The 23595-nt window shown below is 39.4% G+C and overlaps 1 protein-coding gene across 2 annotated transcripts in view; it reads right to left on the minus strand.

The window, feature by feature from the left end:
- PTGFR (prostaglandin F receptor) overlaps positions 1-22162 on the minus strand; it is a 49117-nt gene extending 26955 nt beyond the window's left edge. The window contains exons 1-2 of one of the 2 annotated variants that reach the window (XM_008071350.2): positions 21291-22162; positions 17179-17249 (exon numbers count right to left, since the gene is read on the minus strand). In XM_008071350.2, coding sequence (XP_008069541.1) covers positions 17196-17249; positions 21291-22088 — 852 coding nt within the window. In that variant the 5' untranslated portion in view covers positions 22089-22162 and the 3' untranslated portion in view covers positions 17179-17195. The remainder of the gene's footprint in view (positions 1-17178; positions 17250-21290) is intronic. The other variant, XM_008071349.2, reaches the window with a different exon arrangement.
- Positions 22163-23595: the final 1433 nt, after the last annotated feature.

Consider the following 23595-nt stretch of genomic DNA (forward strand, 5'->3'; position numbering starts at 1 on the left):
CAGATTGAGATTAGAGTATAATAGATAAGATATAACTAAGTATGTTGCCTTTAAAATTTTTACTACAAAATATAATTGCATTTTAAATCATAAGAAAAATTATTTTAAGCTGGACGCGGTAGTTCATATCTGTAATCCCAGCACTTGAGAGGTGGAGGTGAGAGGGTTGCCTCATCCCAGGAGTCTGAGACCAGCCTGGACAACATGATGAGACCTTATCTCTACAATAAATCAAAAAGTTAGCCGGGCATGGTGGCGCACCCCTGTAGTTCCAATTACTTGGAAGGTTGAATCGGAAGGATCACCTGAACCCAGCAGGTGAATATGTCAGTGCACTCCAGCCTGGGCGACAGAGGGAGACTCTGACTCAAAAAAAAAAAAAAGAAAAGAAAAGAAAAGTTATTTTTAAAGTGTTTCCTTTGTTACAAGCTGGTGAGTACTTTACTCACAAACCAATCTGTATTGAATAGTGGTTTATTATTTGCCTTCCCTCCCAAAATGAATTCCCATGCATCAGCTGAAATTTCTACAAAAAGCTTTCTGGCCTATCCTGCTCCATTATAATCCATCCTCTACCCAGTCGCCAAAGTGATCTTTTAAAATGATGTATCCGATTCTATCTTCCACTTGTTAGGAAACCCTCCAATGGGTTCCAAACATTTGAGTTGGAGTCTCACTCGGTCGCCCAGACTGGAGTGCAGTGGCCGCTCCCGGCCACCGCAGCCTCGCCTGCTGGGCTCCGGCGATCCCTCCACCTCAGCCTTCCAAGTAGCCGGAATTATAGGCATGCGCTACCACGCCCGGCTGATTTTTTGATTTATTGTAGAGATGAGGTCTCGCTGCCCAGGCGGGTCTCGAACCCGCGGGCTCAGGCCATCCACTCACCTCAGCCTCCCAAAGGCGCGGGATTACAGGCTGAGCCACCGAGCCCAGCTCCAAACAAATTTTAACCTAAACTCAGCATGGTCTGCAAAGTCCTAGACAATCTGATGACACCCTCCTCTGTATCCTCAAATCCTAACCTTTCACCTGTGCTCCCCTGCTCCAGTTAATGACCTTAGCTTTGTCCATCATTATAAGAAGCTCATCGCCGCCATTGGGTTTTTGTGAAGGCATTTCCCTCTGCCCAACCACCCCACTCCAATATCTTCTCAAAACTAGCTTCTATTTGTCACCAGAGCTAAGTTTACCTAAAATAGCCCATTCCCACCCACAGTACCAGTACTTATCACTCTTTGAAACCATTCTGTTAACGTGTGTTTGTTTACGGATACTCTATCCCTCTCCAAATCACCTTTACCCCCACTGCAACCATCACCTGTAGAAAAATAAAACTCATGGGAAAAAGGATAATTGCTTGCCTTGTCTAGCACCGAGAGCTAGCACCTGACACAGGGAAAGGCACTAAGAAAACATTTGCTGAATAATTGAATATTTCTAAACATACTGTACTTTTGGAAGTGTTTTAGTTGCTTTCTTACTAAGGCCATTTGACTTTGACTCTTTAAAAAACAAGAATTCCTGTATCCTCCAGCTACAAATGTGCCTGAGTATGACTGCAAACAGTAGTATCCTGATAGTAAAACCATCAGATTTTGCAAGACACTTGGGATAAACATGCTGTTCAGTAAAAGATGAACACATTTTCAAGATAAGTGTTTGCCTTGCTGTAATCGAAATTCTGAAACTGGTTCCTCGTGGCACCCTCCGGTTTTAATCAAAGCCAGACTCTCCTCACAACATTCAGCAATGACTTCTCCCCCTTGGATGGGGCTTTAACCTTTCAAAGACAGAATAAAAGAGGGGGGAAAAAATCATTTCTCAAAGGGTTTTAAAAGCTGAGCAAAATCTGGCTTATTTTTAAATATTCAACGCCAACTAACAGAGCTGCCCATTTAAAATAATTTGGAATTTTAAAATATACTCAGATAAATTAAGACCTATTTAGGTTGGAGGTGGGAAAAGGGAGAAGACTGAGGGCATTGTCAATGTTCAGAAAGGGAGACGAGAAACAAAAATTATTTTTAAAGAAATGATCAAAGATAGACTTTTTTAGCAAATTTTTTCAAAGATTGCTCTCAATGAAAGCTATGTCAGCAACAGAATACACAATAACCTTCCTCTTAATCACATCTATCTTTCCCCACAAATTGCAACCATCTTAATATCACTGAGTTTTCTTTATGTCAGAGATCGTCTCATGAATCTAGACTTAAATCTGAAGATGTTTTAATGTTAACTAAAATTTCAGACATAGCTTATGGCCAGTAATCCCATACAACTGCTCATGATGCTAAATGCTAACAATGTGAAGTGTTATACAAACAAACATAGCCATAAATATTTTCCACGTCTGAAAAAGTGCTCAGCCTTACTCATCATCAGAGAAATGCAAATCAAAACCACATTGAGATACAAACCCCAGTAAGAATGACCATCATTAATAAAACAAATAACAACAGTTGCTAGCGAGGATGTGGAGAAAAAGGAACGCTTCTACACTGCTGGTAGGAATGCAAATTAGTGCAACCTCTTTGGAAGACAGTGTGACGATTTCTGAAATTGACCAACTAGAAATTGACCTTCCATATGACCCAGCAATCCCCCTATTGGGAATATACCCAGAGGAACTCAAGTCATTCTACCAAAAAAATACCTGCACAAGCATGTTTGTTGCAGCTCTATTCACAATAGCAAAAACTTGGAACCAGTCGTGCTGCTCATTGAAGCTGGACTGGATAAGAAAATGTGGTACATATACACAATGGAATATTATGCAGTCATAAAGAAGGACAAACATATGGACTTTGCAGCAACTTAGATGGATTTAGAGTCTATCATACTCAGTGATCTATCACAGAAGCAAAGAACAGAGTACCATATGTTCTTACTCATGAGTGGACCTTGAACAATTATCATAATTCTATAAGAAAGGGATTGGCAGTAGTTGGAAACTGCCGGGGGGCAGGGCGGAATTGGCAGTTGAAGGGAAACTGCCAGGGGACGGTGGGATACATCTCATCAACAAGGGGCACCTGCTTGAACATTTGTATACATAACCCTGAATTGTACCCTACATTTTTAAAATTAAAAAAATTAATTCTAAACCAGAACTTTACATTTAAATGACCACAATTACAGTTTTAGAATTATATGTCAAAAAACTTTACTTCTGTGTCTCAAGAAGCCCAGGAGTTCAAGACCAGCCTAAGCAACATAGTGAGACCTCATCTCTACAAAAAATTTAAAAATTGGCCAGGCATGGTTGCACACACCTGCAGTTCCAGCTGCTTGGAAGGCTGAAGCAGGATTGCCTGAACCCAGGAGGTCAAGGCTGCAGTGAGCTGTGACCATGCCACTGCACTCCAACCTGGGCAACAGAGCACACCCCCAACTCTAATAATAATAATAAATCCTTATGTGACATTCACAAGTTTTGGGGATCTATGTAAAACAAACCAAGAAGTCCAAAAGAAAGGTAGCACCAGTGCCGTGGTCATATGCATTTAATAACCACAGATATAAGGATGCTGTTGTACTCACTAATTTTGTTTGTGATGAAAGGATTCTAAAGGACCCAAAAGGATGAGCTGCATTTTCCTTGAACCTTTCCAAGTTCTGTACCAGGCACCATAGGAATCAGAGTAGAAACACATGACATTGTCTCGATTACTCATGGGCTCCCTATCTACTTGTGAGATTAGATAATCACAAAAAAACAGCACAAAATCTCTGATTATATAGAATGAGATGCTATAAGTTAGCTGTCAAAAGATAAATGCAAGCTAGTATAATCAGAGCGAGTTTCATGAAGAAGATTGCAAATGTAAGTAAGGATGAGTCAATATTTTCAGTTGCTTAATTCCTCTAATAAAAAGAAAATCAGATTTGAATCAGTGTAACATGCTACAGTGACAGATTCTTCTTAGATAAGTGATTTTTAATCACCAGTCACATATACATTTGACTTTATACTCAGCCATGTAATTTCGACATTTTATTATGAAACAATTGGATCTTCTCTAAGCGATCTTAAAGGGAAAATGTTACATAAGCAGTATTCATATACAAGTGTTCTGATTTTAATTATGAAAGCATCATTTAATAAACAGTACTTACCTGTTCTTGGCGTCGTGATTGCACATTTATCCCACCTCCCCGCCTCAGACTGGGTGGGAGGTATAGTTCTGCCACTGAGTAAGGAGGCCTGAAGCTAGGTTTCTCCCTCTACCCACCACAAAGAAGCCTCCTGACTGTTTCCCCCAGATTCCAGTGGTCTACAGTGGACAGAAAGTTAGGTTAATTCCAAGAGAGAACTTCATCCTTCTAACTCAAACAATTGAGAACTTTGGCCTTTGGCACAAGGGGCGGGATAGGAGAGAAATTCCTCCGGACACATTGGGTTCTATCACTTTTCTCAGTATATCTGAATGCACCAGACATCATTCAGATGCATCACCATGATACATAATTTTTAATTGATTGCAGCTTGTTCCTTTGTACTGTTTAATGGATGAGTAAACGTTGAATGAGCTGAATTGATTTGAATTTGAGTTTTGGGCATCTATGTAAAACAAACCAAGAGGTCCAAAAGAAAGGTAGCACCAGTGCTGTGGTCATAGTAATGGGAATTCAGACTCAAGAAAGGCATTTGAGACAAGGGTATTGATATAGGTAAAACAAGTCATTCAACCATCTTTACAGACAAATATAAAATGGCCTGATAAATAGATCACACAGCAACTCACATGAATCTAAAACTATCTAAATAAGCAGACTGTTTTTTATATTATGACCGTTCAGCATATACAAACAAATCTAAAGTAGGTAATTGGGAGAAGGTCAACAGTACAGAATGGAAATTACTCCTAGACAGTCTGTCGTCTTCTCCACCTCCCAGGAAAGCTGGATGTCAGTTACCCAAAATATATATCATTATAGAAACTTATAACAATTAACAATCAAAATGCACCAGAAACTAATGATCTATTCACTGCAATGAATACAAGCATAATGATAAAGGTATCAGTCACTACCTTTTTGATGCAATTTGTAAGGAAGATTTTTATGCTAGGAAATGAAGGACAGGAAGGCATTCATACTGTACTTTCTTTCAATATGCAATTCTAGTTCAGCTTTTCCTCAAAAGTTGCATTTCTACTTGAAGCAGACCCGAAGGATATGCCAGGTTGGAGGAACATTCTTAGAAGTTTCTTCCTTAATGCACAGGTCTTGATAAATTCCAAAACAAAACTAGATAGGCCTGGATGAGGGACAGGTGGATCACAGGCTCTGAGGAACACGGTTGTCAGCATCACATTCTGGGGACTAAGTAGAACGAACCTGCTTCCTAAACTGCTAATTTGGCATGTTCTTACATCTACTGACTGACTTCTGACTTTACTTCGAACTTCCTAAATTGGCAGAACCAAAACAGCTATTGGAATAAAGGCAGAAGAACATAAGTAGAAAAGTTACTCCCAAACATATTATTTTTTTTAACGTCCAAATTCTGAAGCCCAACCAAGAGGCACTGAAGGCATGAGAGAGAAGGAAAAGAAACCTTTATTTGTTCTGTTTGAATGATATGATGATCTGTAGTCCATTAATAAGAATGGTATTACAATTTTTTAGACTATACTCAAATACCAAAATATCTCACCAGTTCAATTTTGAAAATCAACTCAGTCAAAATAATTGATTATACCATTCAGGTCACTATCTTGCAGACAAAATGGCAAAATTATACACAAAATTAACTGTCCATTTTAAGGCCAAGCTTTCTTATTTATAAAGAATACTAGAAGAAATAAATGTTTTAGAGTAACAACGACCCCTCTGAGTTAAGAAGGTGATTTGAATTTCACATTCTACTTTCCTCCTGCCCAAATTCTCATTGAAGTGATTGAATGAGAAACATCACATATACCCACCAGAGTTGGCAAAATCAGGGCAAAAAGTTGTGAGTGGGTCAGAGAGGGCAGGGAAGAGTTTGAACCACATGAATTTATCTGCAGTGTAGAGTGGAAACTAGCACATGCTCTAGAGGACAATGACATTTATTCCCAACTGCTCTTGGTACAGTTAAGGGAGTCAAAGTAGCTACACACTCTTAAAGAGGGCCACAATTACTCAAAGCAGAGCAATGCCTCAAGTGACTTCAGACTGCAATAATACTTGTGTAAAGACGCTGGTGAGAAAAGCCATAAAGTTCCCAGCCGCAGTTGAAAAATACTACTACCAAATTTCAAAATACAAGAAATGCAATAAAAATAGAACGCCACATCTTTCTAGGCAAATTTTGTAGAACTTTTTGATAAAAGAAAGAAAAAGGTAAATATGATGCATGAAAAGATAAGTACTATGAGAAATAAACCAAGGAGCTCTGATATATTTGCAATAAGTATTTCATAAGAAAAATAACAAGGTAGTCACATGTGCGGACAAAAGTATAGACAGAAAAGAAAAAAAGTGAGCCAGGTTAAAAGGGTATATCATGAGAATAATAATGAAAAGTAATAAAAGTATTCCACACTAAAATAAATTCCAAGGATAATCAAATAAGTAACCATATAGGAAGGAAAATAATTAGATTGATTTCAAACTTCTTTATAGAAATAATGGTGAAAACAAGAATAAGATTGACAAAGTCTTTAAGGGAAAAGAAATTTGATTCAAGAATTCAATAACTAGCCCAACTATTAACCAAGAGAAATACATTTTTAAACATGCAAGCTTAAAAGCAACATTTCTCCTTATTCTTTACATTAAAAGCCTAACTTCATACTTCAGCAGATCTAGAAATCAATCAAAATACCAAACATTAGAATGGAGAGAATATGATCAAAAAGAAATTACCTCTGGGCTCAGTGGCTCAGCCTGTAATCCCGCACCTTTGGGAGGCTGAGGTGAATGAACTGCCTGAGCCTGTGGGTTCGAGACCCGCCTGGGCAGGTGAGACCTCATCTCTACAATAAAATCAAAAAATTAGCCGGGCGTGGTAGCGCACACCTGTAATTCCGACTACTCAGAAGGCTGAGGCAGAAGGATCGCCGGAGCCCAGCAGGTCGAGGCTGCAGTGGTTGGGAGCAGCCACTGCACTCCAGTCTGGGCGACAGAGTGAGACTCCAACTCAAAAAAAAAAAAAAAAAAAAGAAATTCCAGAAATAATAAAGCCAATAAGACAAAATGTCAATCAAATTCTATATTATTTTTACATTGTTCATAGCAGGATTATGAAACATTTCATTCAATATTTAACAAATGTTATCACATCTCACTGTGTGACAGGTATTGTACAAGGTTCTGCAAATAGTATGATTAGCAAAACGAACCTAGACCATGTCTTCATGGAACTTCTGAAAAAGTCAAAAATAATTTTAGAAAATAAGAGACATGAATTTTTAAAAATCTGACTCTAAAACTCAAGTGTGGTATTTCATTCCAGTATGGAACCACCTTCACTCAAATAGCAGCTATAAGCTCTGGGCTAAAAACAAAAACATTATCTAAAGACACTGGATGACAACCAAAAGCAGGCAAATTCTAGAGAACAGTCATTGCTTGGAAAAAGAAGGAGTTTCCCATTCCACAGTTTATAGTCTGAGAACACACCCTAGTCTGTGCCATGCAGAGTGGCTAAAACTCTGATATGAAACCCATCGCCTTTCCAGCCTGAAGAGCCAAAGGACAGAGTTCTCCTGAAAACAAGAGAGTCAGAGAGGGGAAGCCCCAAATGTTATATATAAACTCTGATCAAATCTTGGGCTGACATTTGAGCCATAAATATGTGATATATACTCTGTGCAACCTAGCTAAGGATAAAAGAACTTAACAGATAGTTGAACTACTGCCCAGGAGACAGTTTGCAGTTTGAGTCTGTTCAAGTTAGTTTCCTGTTAAAACAGAAACATCAACACTCTTCAGAGGAATATAACAGAATGCAGAGCTCCCTAACATAACATTCACAGTGTTCAAGATGGAACTCAATATTATATAACAGATAGAGAAACAGGAAAATGTGACTTGCTCTCAAAAGAAAATGGAACCAACAGAGACAAATTCCAAGATAACAGAAATGCTGAAATTCGTGAACAAGAAATTAATAAAATATTTTATTAGAATATAATTTTAATATTTTATTAGAATATAATTCTAATATCTTATTAGAATATAATTTCACTGAGAGTATAACATTAGTAGGAAGTTTTTGTACTGAGAAATTTCCTATAGTTAAAAATAGAAAAACATGAAAAACTCAAATAAACCGAAACTAGAAAACAATCTTAAAACTTTGTCAAAAACAAATCATGTTGAAATAACGCCAGATTATCAGAAAGCAGCAAGCATGCAAATTACTTACATTATTTTAGTACCTAGAAAAAGAAGAATTTTTAAAATCCGAATAATTCATCTATTAAAAAGTAGAGGAATAACATAAAACAAAGAAATTATAGGCTAATAAAACTTTTTAAACACAAAATTAAATGAAAATTTTTTCAAAAATATACTGGCAGGCAAGCACATGAAAAGATGCTCAACATCATTAGCCATTAAGAAAATGTAAATCAAAACTACAATGACTTACCACAACTTCAACTAGAGCAGTTACAATTTTTAAGAAACAAAAATAAAAAAGAAAGTAACAGGTGTTGGCAAAAATGTGGAGTAATTGGAACTCATGATACTGCTCTTAGGACTGTAAAATGTTACAGTGGCTACGGGAAAATTTGACAGTTTCTCAAAAAGCTAAACACAGAATTACTATACACACAGCAATTCTACTTCTAGTTATATATTCAAAATAATTGAAAACCTTACGTCCAAACAAAAGCTTGTACGTGAATGTTTCTGCTAGCATTATTATTCATAGTAGACAAAAGATGGAAACAGCCCAAACATTCATCAATTAATGAATAGATAAAACATATTGCATTCAAACAAATGAATATCACTCAACTACAAAAAGGAAACATGTCGGATACATTCCACAACAATAGGTGAGCTTTGAAAACATGAAGCCAAATGAAAGAAGCCAGACAAGAAAGACCACATCAATATAAAGTTCCATGTGCGTGAAATATCCAGAACAGGCAATTCCAGAAAGGCAGAGAGTAGGTTACTGGTTGCCAGGGGTTTTGCAGAATGGAGAACGGGGGTGACTTCTCATGGGCATGGGGTTTCTTTTAGGGGTCATGAAAATGTGCTGTAAGCTGGGCTCAGTGGCTCAGCCTGTAATCCTGCGCCTTGGGAGGCTGAGGTGAGTGGATTGCCTGAGCCCGCGGGTTTCAGCCCCGCCTGGGCAACTTGGCGAGACCTCATCTCTACAATAAAGCAAAAATTAGCCAGGCGTGGCAGCGCGCACCTGTAGTTCCAGCTACTTGGAAGGCTGAGGCGGAAGGATCGCCGGAGCCCAGCAGGTCGAGGCTGCGGTGGCCGGGAGCGGCCACTGCACTCCAGTCTGGGCAACAGAGTGAGACTCCAACTCAAAAAAAAAAAAAAAGTGTGCGGTACAAAATGGTGGCAATAGTGGCACAGCAATGTGAATGTACTAACTGTCACTGAATTGTGCACTTTAAAGTGGCTAAAATGGTGGATTTTATGATACGTCAATTTTACAATTAAAAGCAAGTGATGATTGTTTCAAGATCAGTGTTTTTTTATGAAAGAAAATAACATGATTATATTTGCAGTCAAAACAAGTTTTTAAATCTTAGAATAAAACATTGCAAAGCACTATTATGAAGAAAGTTACAAAATTTTTATCCAGAACATGACTTTAGTTATAGGAGAGATAGATCTGGATCAAGGAAAGGAAAGCTCTGTATCGTAACTGATAAATTGAACACAAGTCTAGAAAAATATGAAGATGATAACTGTACATAAAGCTAAAGATAGATCAATAGGATGAGATCAAAGGGTCCAGAAAGATCCTTGCACATGTAAGAATTCCATATATAATGAAGGCAGGAATTTAAAATAGTTGCAGAAATAATCATTCAATAAATGATTTGGGAACAACTGACTAACCATTCAAAAGAAAATTCAGATCATTAACTTGCAAATAAAACAAAATAACCTAAAAATCTACTAAAAACATAAGCACAAATACTGAAAAAGCAAAAGTACTAGAAGAAAAATAACAGGAGAGGGGTGGTGAATACAAATGTCATCTTAGCCTGAGAAAAGCATTTCCTAAACGTGATATAGAAAGCAGTAACCACAAAAGAAATTATTAATTTGCTACTTTTATAAACTAAAATACTAAATCAAAAGGCAAGCAATAAATCTGGAAAAGCAATTGCTTTTGTAACAATTGATTCTATAAATATTTTTAATATCAGATTTACCTGCTCTTTGCTATCCTGAGTCCTTGAAAATCATTTGTAAAAACACAAATACCCACAGACAAAAAGAAAGAACATAATGCCCCAAACTGAAAGAAAAATATTTAACTACTCTATTAATCAAAGAATTAAAATTATATCTCCCCTTTTAGATGGACAAAAAGATAGTTGCACCCAGAATGCTGGCAATGGTTATCTCTAGATAAGGAGATTTGGAAGATTTTTTTTTTTTAATTTAATGTGTAGTTTACTATATATTTTTGCAATGAAATTGTATAGCTAAAGAAAACACTGTGTCTTTTTAAGCAGCTTGGGGAACACAATACATGAAATTTAATACTCCTCAGTGGGGAGAAGATGTCTGCGGAGATTAAAGGCGGTCTCGCCTTTTCAACAGAGTTCCTGAAACATGAGCATGCCTCTCTCCACCTCACACCACTAGCTTTCTACTGCCTTCATTGCTGGTTGCCAGGGGCTGGCATCTGTCATTCCCATGACCTTTATTTTTCCTTCTGCCTTCTGAACCCCTGCCATGAACATAAATGCAAGAAGCAGAATAAAGGGATAGGTCATAACCATAACAACAACCCATGATGCTGTTGCTGCTACAACATTATCACAGCACCTCTAGTCCTTGGTAATGCACCTTTGTGCTCAGAGCCTTTTTCACTATTACTATGAAGAAGTCATCAACTCCCTGATCTGCTCCCAAGCAAAGTCAGAAAAATACAAATCATTGTATTTAGCCCATATTTCAAGTAGGCAGGAGGAAAAGAGGATGCATGGAGAAGCTGGAGAAGAGAGTGCAAAGACCAGGGATCAAATGGAGAAGCTAGACTTTGGGACTCTTAGACTCGGTCTCAGAAATATCTTCCCAGATCTCTCTGGAAGAATAAATCAACTTGTAAATTATTAATGAATAAACAAAAGCATAAATGAGTGTCTTTATTTTCTTCATTTCTATTATTCATGTTTATAGCAATTTGTTTTTCTTTCTGAAACTTTCTTAAATCCTTAGAAAAAGTTAATAGCTTTTGTAATGCTTCATTTTACCCACAATTTATATGTTTATTTTTTGTCAGAGTCTCACTTTGTCACGCTCATGCCTACCGCAGCCTCAATCTGCTGGGCTTCGGCGATCCTCCCACTTCAGCCTTCCAAGTTGCTGGAACTACAGGCACGCACCATCACGCCCAGCTGATTTTTGGTTTATTGTAGAGATGAGGTCTCACCAAGCTGCCCAGGCTGGTCTTGAACCCGCAGGCTCAGGCAGTCCTCTTGCCTCGGTCTCCCAAAGTACTGGGATTACAGGCATGAGCCACCACATACAACTTCTCTTCTATATTCTGAGTCACTTTTCTTATAAAAATATAATACAAAATACTAACTTGAATTATTAAGCCTTATTACCTGATTTATTTTTTCTACTACTCATGTTTCATTACTTGAAAAATCTTCTATCTTTTAATATTAGCTTATTACAACCTGTTGTATTCTAACCTTGCTAATGTCTTGCCCAAATATTAAAGAGTCTCATTTGCATACTTTTCTGGTCCTAGAAATTATGCATATTATTATCTGCTTTCTCATTGGTTTTTACAATTTACATGAACTGACTTTAAGTCACATTTCTAAATGATATCCCATAGAAATTTTCCCCTTTGTAATGTATCAAAAATAATCTCATCCACAACCATTCATTACAATACCTAACATTCTGTCATAACAAAATGTAGAATCTTCATATTTCAATACCCTTTATCTCTCTTCTCTTCATTTTCTAAAGCACCATTGTTTAAGGCCATAGATATTATGAACAGCTAAATCACCACAATTTTTATTCTAATATCTAGAACAGTGCCTGGCAGGTGGTAGGTGCCCAATACATATTTGTCAAATCAATAAACAATTAATTACTTGTAAATCCCCAAATTAGAAGTGACCGCTCCCTTTTATAATTCCCATTATTCATTTAATAAGTAGCTACACAGTGCCTTCAATCATCTCATTGACAAAAATTGTTAGCTGGCAACATTATTAAATAGTAACAGAGACAACAATTATAATAGTATAATAACTGAAACATAGGGTTCATATTATATATCAGGCATTATCTTTCATGCTTTTCATATACTAACTTACTTAATTCTGACAACCACCGTATAAAGTGAGTACTGATACTACACCTATTTTATATATGGGGAAACACAGGCACAGAGTGGTTACAGTCCCGTGGCCAAAATGCATGTGAGTTTTTGAATAAGAAATAGGACTTACACCTAGACTGTTAACCATTTCGAAGCCTAATATCTCATGTATTTTTGCTTCAACTAAATTATAGTGTTTTTGAGAAAAGAGCTTTTATCTTTTACACCCTGGTACCACAACCTTGATCATAGTGTCTTATACTTCGTGGTCCCAATAATTTTTTGCTAATTTTAACTTGATTCCAAATATTTATAAATTAATATATTACAAATTATTAGAGTCATAATTGCAAATTATTAGGACATTTGAATTAGAATGAAATGCAAAAGATTAGCAAGCAACATCTTTACTTCTTTTGAGACAGTGAAATAGGCAATAATCAGAAACTTCAAGTAGAAATGTTCAGAGAGTTTTCTGAAGCTATGAGCTTCTTTCTTCCTTTCTACTGCAACCAATCCTTCCCAGTGGAGGAGAAAATGAGAAACATCTGAACTAAACACAAACGATTCTTTTTCATTGAGGTGGTGGGCAGCAATAATGCCAGTAGACTTTCTGATTATTTTTGGATTTTTGTCATGCATTTACTATGTGCCAGCCACTCTGTGATGAGATTTTTTTTAGGGACGTCAAATCATCTGATACTGCAAGTACCTCTGAATAAGTACTACTATTATAATCACAGATATGCAAAACTAGGTCACAGCTAAGGGGTGGTTAGGCTGAGACTCATCCCCAGACTGTCCTCTGAATAGCTACACCATTCTCAAGGGAAGGTTTAGTTTGAGACAGTGCACAAAAAAGCTAAAATTTTTACATAATCCAATTGTCTCCGTCTCCTTCACTATTGTACTATAACCATACTCCATTTCGGCATTCCACAGTCTGAATTTTATCCGGGAATTCAATAGCTGAGGAGGTGTGAGAAAAACCTCCTCCCTGTCTATAGAAAACCACAACTGCGTCCACTCCCCTGTGGCATTAGCACTCTTACACCCAGAACAGAAAACAGACAGAATGGCAGGTTTACACAAGCTTTGAGAGGTATATTTACAAGTATCAAAAAGACAAATTTCGCCTATTGGATGAAGTCCTCAATGAATACAAATAAGTGACATTGGTATACCAGGTGACATTGGTGTGGCTATAAATACTTTCCAAAGCAAACATAAAAAGAATACATTTTATATACCATCTGTAAGGGTAAGTCTAAGCAAATAAAGCAACAACTGACAACTTAGAGAGATTCGGGACACATCAACATCTTGAATTGTTCTTCAAATGTTTTGGGGCTTAATAAAAAGCCCAAAACACATGAAGCCAGAAGAATTTTATGTTCATGAGAATATAAATGTAATCCACATGTTTCTGATTCGTTTACACTTAAGTCATTCAAGCAATGCTTTGTAAGTGCCGTCTCCATGTCTATGATATCTTTGAGCATTTTTATAAGTCTTTCTCCTTAAAAACCGTCATGTTTTCCCAAGAGTAAATAAACTTAAAATAACAAAGTATTCCAGACCACCGTGCTCATCCAAAGCCACAGATTTTTGTGTAAATGCTCAACCTAGCAGTGTCTTTTTTTTAAATTGACTTTTGCTGGACCAGAGTTACACTATACACTTCCTTGGAGGGAGATCATTTTATACCTCACATGAATTCGATTCCATATATGTAGCCAATATATAGCTCAATGTGTTTGTCAAATCACAGTCTAAACCTATGTGTAATATACTTTCTATGAAGAATCACATATAAATAAATAGCCTTCTAAAAGGTTTCCCCGAGGTAGACTCTGCAGGTAATAGACTTGGAGACAGAAATCTACATGCGGGAAGCTTTTGGGGGGGCTGGAGGGAGGGGTGGAAAGGAAGCAGGATTGGACAGGACAAGAGTTGCAAGGCAGATGCAAGCAAAGTCCTCAGCAGATGCCTCCAAAAGCCCTGAAGTGTGAACTGAAGTGTGAACAGCCCTTCAGAAATGTCCCAAATGAGGCCAAGGGGCAAGCATTTGTATTCCAATTCCACCTGTGTCTGCACACACGCTGACTCCAGGAACGGGGACATCACCTTGGGTGAGGCAGCTACCTTCAGCTGAAATTTCTCTAGGCAAGACTCACCCAGAGGAAGAGCTGAGCGGATTACCACATTGTCCACCGAAAAGGTCCATTGGATTTTTCTAAGAATTAATCCTCTGTGAAGACAAGACCTATCTAAACCGTTAGTCTCGTTAGCAATACAAACTGAGGCATATACATTCACTCAGTCAGCTGGTACAGACAAGACATAAGCAAGCCCATTTTTCAGAAAATTTTCAACATTTACCGGGGAGATTTCACTTTATAACAATGGAGATTTCACTTTATAACAAAGAACATGGCTCTCTGGAAGTCTTTACTCAAAGCAATTTTTCCCTTTTGTTCCCTGATATGATTCCCTCAGAGATAAACAACTAATAAAAAATAAAGACCCTATGAAAAAATATACATGTGACTAGAGAAACAGGCAGTACTGAAGACTCTGGAGCAAAACCGATCAAAATTTCTGCTGCCTAATAATTTCCTTGACCTTTAATAGCTCCTGTTCAATACTTGGTTCAATATATTATTCATTCAACAAACACTGATTAAGGGTCCACTGTTTTTAGTAGTTAAAACACAAACTAATAACATAGAATAAAGCCACCAAGGACCATTGAGACTAACAAAGGAAACAACATGTAAACAAATCAGTGTAATGTCACAAAATAAAATGCCCAGCCTCGTCTATCCAAGATATTCCTCTAGATGCTGACAAAACTCCTAAATTCAAGTCCTGGATTCAAACTTTACAAGATTCTCCAAGATTCCACTTCTGACGGATCTTCTCAGGGTACCTCTGAATAGAGACTTTCTCTGTATCAGACAATCCTCGAGTCACAAAGTATTAAAAGTGCTTCTAGAGTCTACCAAGCAAGTCCTGACCTCCTCAGCAAAATGGGGAAATGAATGACCACTGATTGAGCCCTCATTGACATGAGATTCTTTTGGCAAATACTTCTTGACCCCAATTACCTGCTAAGCATTGGTCTAGAAATTGAAGATAAGAGCAATCAGCAAGGTTCTCTCCCTCCTGGAGTTTACATGCTAGGGGTGAAAGCCAGACAGTTAAATAAACAAAGAGATATATACTATGATGTTGGATTCTGCTAAGTGTTATGAACAAGGCAGGGGAAGGGCGGAGGAGAGAAAGGTTGCTTTTTTTTTTTTTTTTTTTGAGTTGGAGTCTCTGTCGCCCAGACTGGAGTGCAGCGGCCACTCCCGGCCACCGCAGCCTCGACCCACTGGGCTCTGGCGATCCTTCCGCCTCAGCCTTCCAAGTAGCCGGAATTACAGGCATGCGCCACCACACCTGGCTGATTTTTTTATTTATTGTAGAGATGAGGTCTCACTGCCCAGGCGGGTCTCGAACCCGCGGGCTCAGACAATCCACTCACCTCAGCCTCCCAAAGGCGCGGGATTACAGGTTGAGCCACCGAGGCCGGCTGAAAGGGTGCTTTTAAAGACAGCCTGGAGGGAGGAGGTATTGTTTGAGCTACCAGAGAGCAAGGAGGGAGAGAGTCATACAGACGTCAGGAGGAGCGTGTTCTGGGCAAGAAAACGCCAAGCCTCGGGGACAGGAGGGTGCTCCGAAATCGCCCACAACAGTTTCTCTGCCAACCATGGCCATTGATCCCACGCCACGCACTCCATGCCCACCCAAATGTGAGAAAGCAGCCTGAATTCCATGAAAACATCTCTAAAATATGCCTTTGGTCCTGAATATGAATTGTATGCACCTGAGTTGTTTAAGAAGTAGAACACAGGTGTCATCAGTTCCTGAATCCAGACAACTTTGTGGCTGCTTCCATCTTCCAAACAAAAAGACACTCCCACTTCACAAAGAAATCCGGCTAAAAAATGTATGACAATATTGGCTCTAAAATCAGCAGAAATCCAAAAAAGATCCAAGATCTAGTACAACATTGCAAAAAAAAAAAAATCCATTTTGCTTTTAATTTTATAATGCAATCCATTAGAAGCTCTCTTATTTGATGTAATCAGAGTTAATGGTGGATCGGTTATTTTTTAATTTGGGAAATAATTGTATGTACACATGTATGTATGTACATAAAAACATACACAGTATAAATACATACTATATATGTACAAATGTATGTATATACACGTTTACACATTTTCCACATTTTCTTTTCTCTTAAAATATATAAATATACATCCATTGACCATCCTTTGATTGAGCCAGTGCATGAGAGACATACATAGATCTCTGTTACACCATTCTGCAATATATTGACGGAGGTCAAAGAAAGCAATCTTCAACAACAGTCAAAAAGTTCTGTGATATTATGCTCCTCCATCACTTGCCATTAGCCATCTAAGACCTGTTCATTATGAAGCCAATACCCTCAGTAATTTCAGTCAAAGTTCAATTAGCCACCCAGTTCTTTGATCTATATCTCACAAACACCTTAGTGACCAAATAATGTTTAACCACGTTGACTAGAAATATTAGCACAGGAGTAACCTTAGAAAAATCAAACTGGAACTCTACATATGCAAGACATGATAATTCTTGGGTATACTCACCTACATAAGAAATCATTTTACCTTTTGTATACTTTATACTTCTCTTCCCAATTTAAAATGATTCTGTATCCCTGAAGAGAGGGTAAAACAAGTGTATGACTTTCTACTTTAAGACAGCTGAAGTTTAAGAGTGCCTTAAGTCTACTGTTCCTGATTAGGGAACAGATTAAAATTAACATTTGGTTTCAGTATTTGCTTGACTGTTACCTACAAAACTCAGAATCCATATTCTGGTCAATCATTTCCAATCTCTTGACATTCATACTACTTAAGTTACAGTCAACCAGTCAACAAGTATTTATTGCTCTGCCTAATAGGTGAAATACACATAGCAATAATAATTAATTCCTTTTAGGGTTACATTCTAGAAATGGAGCGCTAAAAAAGAATTACTACCCATATAGAGGTCAAAATAAAGAATATTAAGAAAAAATTTTTAAGTGTTGGTCTTTTTTTTTTTTTTTTTTTTTTTGCCCTCATAACAAAAAATGTCTTCAAGATTTATTTATTAAGGCAAAGAGATTCACCCAGGAAGCACACAAGACAATTTTATAGTGGCCGTTTCATGCTCCAAGATTTTAGAATTAGCTGGTTGCTAAATGAAACTGTAATCTGGTAAGTGCCTGTTATATAGTTTCCTGCGTTTTTCAGCTGGGATTACATAATTAAATAAATTTGTATGAGTTAAACATGCTTAAACCTATAAAACCCAGATACTGTCAAAATGTGAAAGTGATTAACAAGTTATATTTTAAACAAACATTACGGTTTGTATCACATTTCAGAATTTCCCTTACTGGGGGTGAGAGGAAGTACTTTTCCCTTTTTGAAAAAAATAAAACACAATAAATTCTGTTAAAGCCACAAGAGACTTTTAGGGCAGTGAAATCATCTGTACAATATTGTAATGGTAGACGCATGTCATTATACATTTTCAAAACCCATGGAATGTTCAACACAAAGAGAACATCCCATTGTAAAATACACACTTCAATTAATCACAATGTACCATCACTGGCCCATCAATTGCCACCAATGCAACACACCAAAGCAAGATGTTAATAATGAGGGTGACTAGGTGAAGAGAGTGTTTGCAAACTCTCTGGCTTTCCACTCATTTTTCTGTAAACCCCAAACCACTTAAAAAAATAAAGTCAAGCATGAGATCTGATTAAAGGGGGAGTGTGAGGTTCAAAAAAAAAAAAACATCTATTAAAAAGACTCCAAACAACACCGTGGTCATTTTACCTTTGAATTTGTTAACACTCAATTGACAAAACTAATAAAGTATTTTCTTCAACATACATTTAAGTATAAATTTCAATGTAAATGGTTTTAAAAATTGTGCCACTATCGCTAAGTTTTGACGCATGACTTCCTGTCAAGCACAGACACCATCATCTGCATTTTATTCATTTCCTCCTTTTAGGGTATGTACCTCTGCATTTGTTCCAGTTTGAGGCTGGAAAATGACCATGAACTCAAGTCAAAGAGTGCATGCAGATGTTCATTCAAATTATGAATGCAACAATTCACACTTATCAATCCCAGAAAAAAGACCTATGGTATAGACATTGACTTGGAAGCCCTGGCTGCTACAGTGTATCTAGAAACTTGGACTCAAAGGTATTGTTAAAAGTAAGAAGCTTTTAAAATACAAGGTGAGCAGGAAAATTATGGCTCACTCATCAACACCTATTTTTAAAATCCTTTTAGATATTTGCGGAAAAAGGAAAACACTTCAACTGAGGTATTAGTGTTGAGTGCTATTTTGGTATTCTCAATTCTGTTTTTTACTAGGGTTCCATTTATACTGGTCTGATGACCTTCACTTAATCCCCTGGCACTTATGTCCAAACCACAAAGTTATAAACCTTTCAGTTAGAAATACCCATGAAGACCCAATTATCTACAAAAGAAACCATAAATGCAAAGAATACTTAGAACAATTCAAAATACCAACTCATCAAGGAGTATCTGTGGTGCACCTACTATGAATCTAACACAGAATTAATTTTCATACTCACAAGCATTTCAGAAGTATAGACAACATTGATATCACTGATGTTATGATTCATAAAAAGAAAGTAGACCTCAGAAAATATTTCATGGAAATGGAACTATGCATCTACTAGGAAATATATTCAAAATATAAATTAAATTGTAATATCTATCCAAACTGTGAAGGGAACAAAAAAATCCAAGAAAAAAATAGAGAAAAACATACATTCAAAAATACTCGTGGCAAGAGTGTAAAATCTTGCTTCCTTCCATAGTCCAGGAGTTAATCACTCCTGTTTTTCAAAAAATCAAAAACCAAGAACTAGACAGAAGTTAAAGATGCTTCAGAGTAAATAAAAAAATACAAATGATCACCTCAGTGCCAGATTATCTGTCTCTTATTTAGCGTACTATTTCATTCTTTTTAAGATGTTCTCCAGAACTCCGACCCTTTGTTATAAAAGTTTGCTTAAACATTTTTCAGCCCTATTTTCTCGCTTCATATTCCCTTCACAACTCCCAGATTAAATGCAATTCACTCAGATTCACTTTTTATTTTGTAAAACTACTTAATTTCAAAACGTAACTAAGAGAGAAAAAAAAGCATGGCCCTCTGGAAATTCCTCTTGTCAAGTGGCATGAATTAAAAGTCTCGAAAATGAGCACTGAAGTGGTTCCCAGTGTTGTGAGAACTGGTCTCTATTATTCAATTCAAGCAACTCTAGCAAAAGCAAAGAGCAGGTCATTGTGGGGCTCACCTAAAGACTCCTAAATTGATAACAGCCAGGTTTCCAAAGGCTGCCAGCCACAGATAGACTCACTATTCCCTCAGGAGGGTCTTGATCATCCGACCAACTCAGAAACAGCATGGCGGGGGAGAAAGGATGATTTAACAATTCGAGAAGCCAAATTCAGATTGTGAGCCAATAATATGAGCAGCGATAAAGAAATATTAGAAAAGCAGAGCGTCCTCTACAAGATAAAATCGACTCAATCACAGGATATCTGCAGTAGCAGCTCTTGCACATGTTTGTGTACATCAGCATCATCTCGGTTGTTTATTAAATCTGCACTTTTGGGGCAACAGGCCTGTTTGGGGCTTAGGAAAACGGTGTTAGTAACAAGTACCGTCATTCTATCACATAAAGCATGTCCACAACCTCTGTCCTCCCCCCACCTTTGTGCCCCCGCTGCTTTGACCTTTGCATCACCTGTATGACCATCTCTGGACACCTGTCCACTTTCCCAATGTCACAGAAAAAGGAGGGAAAATAACCTTTGCTGTCATGCACTCCCTACTTCCTCCTTCATGACACGTAGTCACTCCTTCTATGATAAAGCAGAATGCCGGAAGAAGTTAAGATCATACTTCTCTATCATAAATATGATTGTTCTTGTCTTCTATCTGGAAGGTAATATGAATGATTTATGTTTGTCACTAATTCCTTTCCTCTAGCCTTGATTTCCAAATAAAAATCAAGCTATTACCTATCGCTGCTGGCTAAATTCTATTTTATTTTTTAAATGAAACAACAAAGGAAGGATCTTGGGCCCTTCTGCCAATCATACCTCTTCCTGGACTGACAGCATTGTTCTGTGATTAATGAACTAGCCATATAATTCACCCGACTATCCAATTATATCCATTTATCACCACCCTTTGCAAGTGGAGACCCAGTCATTATCTGTTTATGCCTTGTCTACAAATTAGAAGACTTTCTAGCTTTCTACCAAGACTTCCTGGAGTCTGTTCCAGTGTTGTATTATACTTGGTTATTTCTTTTCCCATTTTAGGAACCGACTATATTAAGTTCATTAAAAATGTTACTTCTCTTAAAACCACACTGCACTGCAAGCAGGTAGCACTATGGTTAGAAGGGCTTAGCAGCACATGTCTTTCCATTCAAGGTTTGTGAGAAAACAACCCAGTGTGCAATACATAGCTTAATTCTAAGCCAGAGATGAGTGGTGAAATAGATTTTGGTGAGGAGCAAATGCCAGCCTTTAAAAGACTGACCTTCCAGACTCACAACTTTGAAAAGGCAACAGACCTTGAATGGAACACGGAAAAACCCCGGAAAGCAGAAACTGTCAAAGCTTTAGGCTCTTACCAGAAATGGACTCCAGCAAACACAGGAGACACACATGATGGCTAGGAGCTGGATGACCATCTCCAAGTGGTGGGACCTGCCTTGTCTGTGCTGCTGGCTTTTAAATTTAACTCTTAGAAGTATAATTCCTGTGATGGCATTGCACAGGAATGAAACACCTAGGGCCAAGAGTCCCAGAAAAGAAAAAAGTAGAAGATAAAATCTGTCTTCCCAGTCTCTGATGTGTTCTGTGTTGTAGAAACACCAGGTCCTCGACGCCTGGATTTTATAATCTCGATGTCCAAGGATGGGCAGCAGAGCTATAAAAACAGCAAACAGGCACACGCCACTCAGCATCATTTTCACATGTTTGGAGGTGATTTTCGTCGAATGAAATATTGGTTTGGTGACTCCGATGCACCGCTCAATGGCCATCACACTGCCTAGAAAAAGTGGGCACAGGCCGGAGAACACCATGCAGATACCAAAAATACTGCAAAGGACGTTGGACTGGTCAAAGCGGATCCAGTCTTTATCGGAAGCATAGACAAAGACGGCTATGGTCCCATTGATGAGGTGGCCAAAGAAGTCTGTGATCACGAGGCCGCTCGCCAAAAGCAGAAACGACGCCTTGGACTTCTGTCTGAATCTCTGGTATGCCTTCATGAGAATGGCAATGGCAAGGCTGTTGGACAAGATTCCCACTGTCATGAAGATGATGGAAAAAAACACTGAAAGCCGGTTTTCCGTCTGGCAGGTTGTGTTGGAAAGGGGTCCAGCTGCAGGAGGCACTGGCTGTTTGGAACTGTTCGTGGACATTGTCGTGGAGACAAAAGCCAGCCACTCAAGTCATCTCCCTCTCAAGACGGTGCTGCCTTGCGGTCCGGGCATCTGCAGCACGAAGAGAGAGGAGCTATGAACACCGCAGTACGGCTCAGCTGACCCTTATGACTGACGCGCCCCAGCACCCGCCGTGGGACCAGACTGGGCTGGCCCGTCATCAGCAAGATTACACCCCCCTGCAAGCAGCAGGCATCTGCCTGCGGTTCCACGTTTCACTTTCAAGGTAAAGCAGCCGCCAACATTTGAGACCCCTCCCCTCCGTGCCCTTTTGCCAACGGGCACCCCCGAATGCCCTCGAGACATTCACTGACGCCTCAACACCTCCAAGTTTTACAAAATCGCTCACAAGATGAGGTGTCAACCCAAGAAAGTTTTTTAAAGTCATGACGGTCTGTTGAAATGACCAGACGCCCTTTCGAAGTCCCTGCTCTTTTCTCTGACGGGCTTTGCCCCCAGACTGCAAACGATTCCTTAGCTGAACTACCTGTTCGTCGGGCTGACATAACAATCTTCTCCAAACTTTGGAAGGGGACCCGCAAACTCACGGGTGATAAATGGAGCTTACCTGAATACATTTCTAACGCCTAAATCAAATAACAGCAATCCCCCTTCCCCCCCCCCCCCCCCCCACACACACACACACACACACTGGACCCACGGAAGGGGAAACTCCGGGAAGGTTTTCCAGTCCAGGCGCCACCTGCGCAAAAATCCTGGTCGGCTGCGGGGAGGGGGCGCTGGCCGCGCTCACAGCGTCCTTCCGCCTGGATGCTGCCCGTCACAGCTTCGGAGCAGCGATCTCCACGTATTTTCTTGTCGCTCCCTCCCCAGCGGGTCGAGGCCTGAGTCACAGACACCGAACACACACGACCACACCCCCCGCCCCCAGCCGGTCCGGCTGGCGTTTCCCGAGCAGCTCTCCCGGAGGCTGGGAAATCCGAGCCAGCCTTTCCCGGGACGGCCCGAGCGGAGCCGCCGGGGCTGGCCGGAGGGCGGCCGCCTCCTCCAAGTCTTACTCACCGCTCGGCTTTCGCCGGTTACTGCCCCCGCCAAAGGGAGAGATAGACACCCACCCCCGTGTTCCCCAACTCCCTGCCGCCCCCAGGCCTCGCCTGGCGGCACCCTTCCCAGACCAGCTAGCTCCCTGAAACTTTCTGCGATGGCGCGGACGCCTGGGGGCTGTTTTCTCACGCCCCCCGAGGGGCTGCGCCGGCTCGAGTGAGGGACTCGAGGGTCGCCCGGAGGGTACCACGAGGCGAGAAGGGGGCTCCAACTCCCTCTTTCGACGTCCCTCTCCTGGGAGACCCTGTCTGCGTGGTCCCCATCCGCGCAGGGACAGGATGGGGACGGGTCAGCCTGAGGGCGCGCTCGCCCCCCCCCGCCCCGGGTCTCCCCAGCTGGGGAATCCGGTCCGAACTTCGTGCCAAGCGCTCCCCGCGGCGCCCTCCGGCGGCCCCGGTTGCGGCCCGGGGCGGGTGAGTCG

The sequence above is a fragment of the Carlito syrichta genome, unplaced genomic scaffold (assembly GCF_000164805.1).
Source record: "Carlito syrichta isolate Samal-C Ts95f unplaced genomic scaffold, Tarsius_syrichta-2.0.1 Scaffold314292, whole genome shotgun sequence".
Lineage (NCBI taxonomy): Eukaryota > Metazoa > Chordata > Mammalia > Primates > Tarsiidae > Carlito > Carlito syrichta.